Source organism: Limulus polyphemus, unplaced genomic scaffold (assembly GCF_000517525.1).
Source record: "Limulus polyphemus unplaced genomic scaffold, Limulus_polyphemus-2.1.2 Scaffold6482, whole genome shotgun sequence".
Taxonomy (NCBI): Eukaryota; Metazoa; Arthropoda; class Merostomata; order Xiphosura; family Limulidae; genus Limulus; species Limulus polyphemus.
The window spans coordinates 30,007-38,203 of record NW_013672092.1 but is presented as its reverse complement, the minus strand read 5'-3'; the positions used below and the strand labels follow the sequence as shown (position 1 = coordinate 38,203).

The 8,197-nt window shown below is 33.9% G+C and overlaps 1 protein-coding gene across 1 annotated transcript in view; it reads right to left on the bottom strand.

Moving 5' to 3' along the window:
• LOC106473757 (calsyntenin-1-like) overlaps positions 1-8,197 on the bottom strand; it is a gene marked incomplete at its 3' end in the record, with an annotated part of 40,311 nt that overhangs the window by 13,318 nt on the left and 18,796 nt on the right. Inside the window, exon 2 of the mRNA XM_013934437.1 lies at positions 2,547-2,648. Within this exon, the coding sequence (XP_013789891.1) occupies positions 2,547-2,648 (102 nt within the window). The remainder of the gene's footprint in view (positions 1-2,546; positions 2,649-8,197) is intronic.

Genomic DNA, 8,197 nt, shown 5'->3' with positions numbered 1-8,197 from the left:
TGTGGTAATCTTAACTTAGAATAATTAACGTACACTTCACCTAACGTCTGCAATATATCTGAAAGATTAGAGGAAGGGTTTAGATAACCAAAGTGAACCAAAAGGCGCATGTGGTGATAAAAGGCGACGTAAGAACAAAGGTTTATTATACCCTAAACAAAAAATTAATTAGATATAAAGAACAACTGTGATGCTGAATGAAAGAAATAAAGTGGAATTCAATGGGATTTGAACTTAATTTAAACGAAACGCTGGCAACAGTACCGAGATACGCTTAGATCGCACTGGAATGATCCAATCACAATCCACAAACAAAATTATCATTTTATAGCTTAACCAATCGCAAGTTATTTTCTCACTTGCTCGGATTAATAATAACGGTTGGTTAAGTTTGGTTTGAATTTCGCACAAAGCTACTCGTGGACTATCTGCGCTAGCCGTCCATAATGTAGCAATGGTATACTAAAGAATATGCAGCTAGTCAACACCACCCGCCGCCAACGAATAGTGCGATTTACCGTAACATTATATCGCCCCCACGGCTGAGAGGGCGAGCATGTTCAATGACGGGTTTCAATCCCGCGACCCTGAAGTTACGAGTCGAGCACCATAGCCATGAGGCCATGCCAGGCCTAGTTACAATGGAAGTTACACATCAAAGGGTATAATCTGCCTTTACTTATATGACTGGTCCAGATGATATTAGAGACAATAGTACAACCCTGGTACTGTTTGTCACTCGACTAAACACATCCTACCGCAAGCAAAAGAACTAAACATTCAAAAATATTTCTACATAGAAAGTGGCCCGGCATAGCCAGGTGGTGAGGGCGCTCGACTCGCAATCTGAGGGTCACGGGTTCGAATCCCCGTCACACCAAACGTGGGGGCGTTATGATGTGACAGTCAATCCCACTAGGCGTTGGTAAAAGAGTAGCCTAAGAGTTGTCGGTGGGTGGTGATGACTAGCTGCCTTCCCTCTAGTCTTACACTGCTAAATTAGGGACGGCTAGTGCAGATAGGCCTCGTGTAGCTTTGCGCGAAATTTAAACAAACAAAAGAAAGTAGGATTACAATAGTAATTTTCTTTTTTAACATGAGAATAATAAATCAAGAGGGAAAATATTCACGCGTAATTCGATTTTATAAATTAAAAAGAACAATCCCAACTTTCACTTATCGATTCACATTTGTTATTTCTGTTGACTGGCTGAATTTTACAAGATAGAATTTGTATTTATAATGGGTTTGTTTTACAAACATTTTAATAAGTACTCATTGCAATGACTTCTTAACAAATACACACTTCGGTCTGAGAACTCAACAGTTCTTCTTTCCAATTTTGATATAATATTGATGTGTTCTCTGCTTTTTTTAACGTAGTGTTTATTACAGTCCTGTTAAAACATGAAATTATACTTGTGGCTCAGTCATAGGATTAACATTTACAGAAATATACTCGTACATTGCGCATTTCGTCAGTATATTAGTAACATCTTATTCACCATATTTCACACAATGATACGAAAAAATTCTAAATGAAAATAAATAAATAAATAAATAAAAGAGTAGTCCAAGAGTTGGCGGTGGTTGGTGATGATTAGCTGCCTTCCCTCTAGTCTTACACTGCAAAATTAGGGACGGCTAGCGCAGATAGCCCTCGTGTAGCTTTGCGCGAAATTCAAAAACAAACAAACATAAGTGATCCGGCAACTTTCGTGATCATAACTGATCCGGCAACTTTTTTTTCTAAATGAAATCTGAGTTTCGCTACAGAAGTTTTTAGAGAGAAATCATCATGAGTTCCTTTCCACACGATAGATGGGGTAAAATACAGCTAACGAATGACTGTTTTAATCCATCTATTGCAAGTAGATAAAACCCTGCAACAAGAGAATCTCGTCCTTCAGAGAATGTGAAAACCTACTCCTGGGTCTCCACGGATGCCTGGGCGAACTTCCGAGCGCGTTATATCCCCCCCCCCCGTTTCTCCTTGGTGGGAGGGGGGTACGCCATATGAATAAGGGCACCCCCCAGGCCACCTCGAGTCCACCTGCCTAGTTTGGTCCTGTTAGCTCCAAAAGTGTGAAAGGATTTCGCGGATAAACAAATTCACAAATAACGTTAAATAACTATAGGGCTATTTCTGAAGATGAGACGTATCTTTCGTGAGATACACTTAACATCACACCGCTAGGGTCAACAGACTTGTCATTATGTAAAGGGATTCTCGTGACCACAGATCTGCTACGATTTTGTTAATGTTTTAACCGAACATGCTCGTTAAAGGTATTTATTTAGTTTCACTTTTAAGCCTCTCACTATTCGTCGAACAACATCTATGTGGAAACAGTTCTCTATGGATTTCGAAGAACAATTGGCTCTGAGAGTTTGTCAAGTTTAGAGAAATCACTTGTGGAACATAAGAATTTAACTAGGATAAAGAAACACTAAATGTATATTTATATAAAAATAATACGCCTTATAAAAAGTATTGAATATTTTACAGCAAAATTGGAATGGTGAATTAAAAAGTAAGAACTTACCACCTACAACCTTAATTTCGGGAGTCACTTCCACCGTTTTTTCATTTTCTTTTACAATGGCGTGATAACCGATGGCAGGGTCGACACCTTCCAGGATGAGACCTGTATACAAGAAATATATCATTGGCTGGCTCAACAGCAAGACAATGTTCAGGTTCATTGTGATTGAGCTGTTTTAAACTTCATGTCAAACATGGTCAAGTTGAGTATAATTGTACTTATAGAGGGATGTTTCGGTGGGTGGGTATTGAAATATAACTCAGTCAGGTGAGGGGTCGAATTGTTTGGGTTATTCTACAGCAAAACTGAAGGAGGAATTAAACGTTAGATTTTGATGGTTTTTAAAAAAATGTTGAAAGCTATACACAGAATCAAACAAGTGATAGGCAAACAGTTTGTAGACTAAACAAGATATTAAAACACGGTTTTGAAACGGTCATATACGCGAATTATACTAAGAAAACAAACATCAGTCTAAAACCCTAAGTTATAATTAAGCTTAAACAAGATACCAAACATGATTTTGAGACGATTCTATACGTAAGTTATGCACAGAAAACAAACACCAGTTTGAGACTTATATTCTAAAATGAAACATGGATTCGATACCCCTGATCATTGACTTCAGTGTATAACAAGACGAGCGAAGAGATCATTTGAATAAAATCTAAATTATCAACTTTTGTTCTCGCAGAACAAGTTTCGATAGTAGAAGGGAAATGACTGACACATTTTGTACACCATTATTAGATTAGCTATACAAAAGGGGGTATTGTCTGAAATTGAAAAAACGTTTCCAAAATTTGAAAATTTTACAAAACACATTATGGAATATGGAACATGTTCGCTTTATAAAGTTAAGATAAGTATTATTTATAATAAATAAACACATTAATAACAATACATAAATTACCATTGAATATACAAGATTTTTAATACAGATTAACAATATTTAAACGTTTTCTTTCAACTTTATATATATATACTATAAATAGATTTTCAGACTCATCAATATTAGTTATCCATTTTAATGCCAATTTATATGTATTTACTATTAAATATTGGTTTTATTTTACTTGGAATATTATTATAAAAGTTTGGTGCCTGATAGAAATAACTATTTTCAAATATTTCCTTTTTAATTTGTGAATTTGTAAATTCTCAAGCTTTTAAGCTTATGTTTCATATATTGAGTATAATTTTTTGTCATTTGGACATATCTTTGCTAAGTCTATTTAATGTTTTATAAATATATAATTTACGTAATGGTAATATATTCTAATTTATAAAATGTAGCCCCCCTAGCGGACTTACAACGCTAGAAACCAGGTTTCGATACCCGTGGTGGGCAGAGCACAGCTAGCTCATTGTGTAGCTTTGTGCTTAATTACAAACAAAATATACTTATTCGTATAAAATATATATATATATATATATAACGTTTACAATATTTTTATTATGTAAATACTTACTTATACAGTTTTTTTATATGGGACTATTTTCAAGTATTTACTTTGATTCTTTCAGAGAAAAACTGTTTCTTTAACATTGAAGTATAAATTTTTATTAAGGTACTTCTTTATATATTTGCAATAATCATTTATTTTTTGATGATGTCATTATCCAAATTTCCATTATAAATTAAACTGAATCAACTGTAAAGTAGTTATATCTCCATTAAACTTAATTTTACAGAAATAATTTGGATAGAATTAAAATGATAATGAACCCGAACCTGATCCCTAGGGTACTCCAAAAGTATTTCATTGCATTGCTTATGATAGTATTAATTTTCAATCCCTCGTTTTGTATCTAATACATTGCATCAAAACTTTTTGTTATGCCTAAAAAAAAAAGAGCATGTTAAGTTATCATCATTAGTGAAATATTTTAATTTACTTAATCACCTTAATTAGTGCATCCTCTGCATCCATTTTTTTTCTCCTGTACTCGAATTGTGAATTAGAGAAGAAATTTACTTAATCAAAAGATCTTATAAGTTTTTCTTTGATTACTTATCAAAACGTTTTGATATAACTGATAATAAAGCAATGAATCTATAATTAATTAGATCACTTTCTCTACATTCTTTAAAAAAGTAACTGGTTGATGCATTCTTACAGTTTAATGCAGGAAATAAATGTATTAAATGATTTCATATTTTGCTTTTAATGAATGGAACTTCTCGCTCAAAGCTCCGTGTCTTATAACCGCGGATACATTAATATTAGACCATTAGAGTCAATTGCAGCTTTTTAAAGGTCAAGCGAAAGTCGTAGGTGTAACGAATGGAGATGTTATTCCCCCTATACCAGCCGTTAATACTGTATTAACTAACTGTATTTATCCTTAATTATCTTCATAAATTAAGAAATAAAAGTATAAAGGATTAAAAACCTGAATTCACGAGTCTGAGTGGAAATCGAATTTGAGTTATTCCGTTAGAGAACTTGTACTAAGCCTAGAATGGCAACTAGATTAGTCAATTTGTTTGGATGTGTAGCAAAATAAAGAATAAAAAACTTCCTTGCTTATCGACTGCAATTCCAGTTTCAATTTTAGTGCCCGTATTTATCAGACTTGTAGGAAAAAGGCAGATGGTAAGACAATGTAACATGGCAATAGCTACTGTTTCCATGGCAACGCTTCTATACTGGCTAGAGTTTAGCAATATGTCTAAGTAATTCTAATGTACGGGATCAGTGTATGATTTATTCACTAGGTAATAGAAGATACTCAGCAGTGACTTGGCCGTGGAACAGTTCTTTTGATTACAGGCAAAAACGAAAACAGTGGGCAACAGCTTTTCATATACTTTGTAAAATATTATAAAAGAAAATATATATAATTATTAATAAAAGAAGTAACACTGAAATTAACTAAAAAAAAACACACTCTCTTATTATGATAAATATAAAATTAACTATTTACAGTCTTTGTAAAGGAAAAATTTGTTGTTAAATACTCATTTCGCTCATTTTAAGCTGATGATGTCAATAACTATGAAGTTGAGAATTATCGACGTTAACAGGAATTCGTTGCCATGACAACGATCAAACGTAGTCTCCGTGTACTGTGTATGCAAATATCGTACGTGAGATGTCTATAACTCAAGAGTATAAGTTAGGTTAAACAGTTTAGTTTAAGCGGTAGGTTTCCAGAGCTTATTTTAAGTTTCTTACTAAACTAGTTTACAATTCTTAATTAATGACATAAAACAAAATATAAAAAAACTCTCTACCTTTCTGATTTATTAAGAATGTTTTACCTAATTGATTCACAAGTATATATATTTAATCCATTCCTTTATTACGTATTAACTGTGTACTCGGATCTCAAAGTGAATAAAATATAGAAACATAGGCCTCACGTTTATGATTTGTTTATAAACGGCGTTACAAGCACTGAAATAGCTGAAGACTTGGTTACAAATACTCAAATAACATCATAATATATAACCCTACATTCTCGAAACTGGCCAAAATTTAGTACAGTCAGCTGTAGCTGTAACCATAACAACCATTAAACACCTGTTTTCTTGGAAATATGCGGTATTATTTTTTTTCCAGATGTATAAGTTATCAGAAACAATGTGAGCCAAAATCATGATTTACTATGGTTAGTCCTAGGAGATATCATTTAATTATAATTAAGGTTTGGAGTTGGTAATTCTGTAATAAAGTGTCCACAAGTTACGTAACTTATATATTTGTTCATTCGTTAAAATTATTTATAACTATAAATATTCCCGCTAGGCGTCAGCGCTTAGTAACAACAGTGTAGTGTTAGCTCAGCGTGGTTAGGCGTACTAGTCAGGGTTAAGGGAAATGAGAAAATCAATTCTTTGATGCAAAAGAAAGTACGTCAACAACTCTCCTGGGTGTCGACGCATCGCAATATCAAAGGAAACCATCACTGCTGATCTCTGTGAAGAAGAACCACAAAAAACATGGTTCTCTGGAAACGGAAATACAAAAACCGAAACGAAAACTAGAAAACGAATAATGATGCCTAAATAGTTGATATCTGGCTAAACAACGTTGTCGAACCAAAGAAAAAGTTCGTTATAATTTTTCCTCGGCTTTGTTTTAAGATTTGTTTTTTTTTGGTGTTTCTCATCTTTCCTCCATACAATTTAGAATAACTTGTGATCAGCGGAAGCGTTTTTCATCATGTTAATAAAAAAATAACTTAGAAACTTTTCTTTTCCTATTTAATTTCTTTAGACATGTCGGGAACACGTGTTCATTTAACTCAAGATATTTCAGAATTCGTACAGACCATTAAATTCAAGGATTATTGTGATAAAACAACGTAAGAATCACGGTTCGAATCTTCCATAACTTGTTCGCTATCGTAAACGGTAACTTTTCACTCTCTAATGAATCAAACTATCGCAATAAAAACTATATGCAGCTTGTTGTTTCCTTTTAATTTCCAGATATCTAGAAAACTCTGGTTCTTTTATGGTATCAAATCCTAGCAACAGGACTTATTTACAGGATGATTACTACCTTTCCGATGTCATGGTAACAAAGATATTCTTGCTGTTTTATGGTGTAAAACCACAGCTTCGGTGACTATATATTGTTTATTGTTCGATTTCTTGTTCTCGGGCAGTTGTGAAGACAAATGGAATTACTGGTATCTTTACAATAATTTTCCACTTTGAGCTAATTTGACACAGTTTCGTTGTTTTAGAGACTTTGAGCTAATTTGACACAGTCTCGTTGTTTCAGAGACTTTGAGCTAATTTGACACAGTTTCGTTGTTTTAGAGACTTTGAGTCTAATTTGACACAGTTTCGTTGTTTTAGAGACTTTGAGTTAATTTGTCACAGTTTCGTTGTTTTAGAGACTTTGAGTTAATTTGACACAGTTTCGTTGTTTTAGAGACTTTGAGCTAATTTGACAGTCTCATTGTTTTGGAGACTTTGAGCTAATTTGACACAGTTTCGTTGTTTTAGAGACTTTGAGCTAATTTGACACAGTTTCGTTGTTTTAGAGACTTTGAGCTAATTTGACACAGTTTCGTTGTTTTAGAGACTTTGAGCTAATTTGACACAGTTTCGTTGTTTTAGAGACTTTGAGGTCAAATTAACTCAAAGTCTCTAAAACAACGAAACTGTGACAAATTAACACAGTTTCGTTGTTTTAGAGACTTTGAGCTAATTTGACAGTCTCATTGTTTTGGAGACTTTGAGCTAATTTGATATAGTTTCGTTGTTTTAGAGACATTGAGCTAATTTGACAGTCTCATTGTTTTGGAGACTTTGAGCTAATTTGACACAGTTTCTTTGTTTTAGAGACAATTAAATATTTATGATGTTAATAATTATCTTGCTCCCTAGTGGCACAGCGGTATATCTGCGGACTTACAATACTAGAAACCTGGTTTCGATACCCGTGGTGGGCAGAGCACAGATAGCCCATTGTGTAGCTTTGTGCATAATTACAAACAAACAAACAATAATTATCTTTACAACGGCATGGCCAGGTGGTTAGGGCGCTCGATTCACAATCTGAGGGTCTTGGGTTCGAATCCCCGTCCCACCAAACATGCTCGCCCTTTCAGCCGTGGGGGCGTTATATTGTGACGGTCAATCACACTATTCGTTGATAAAAAAATAGCCCAAGAATTGGCGGTGGATG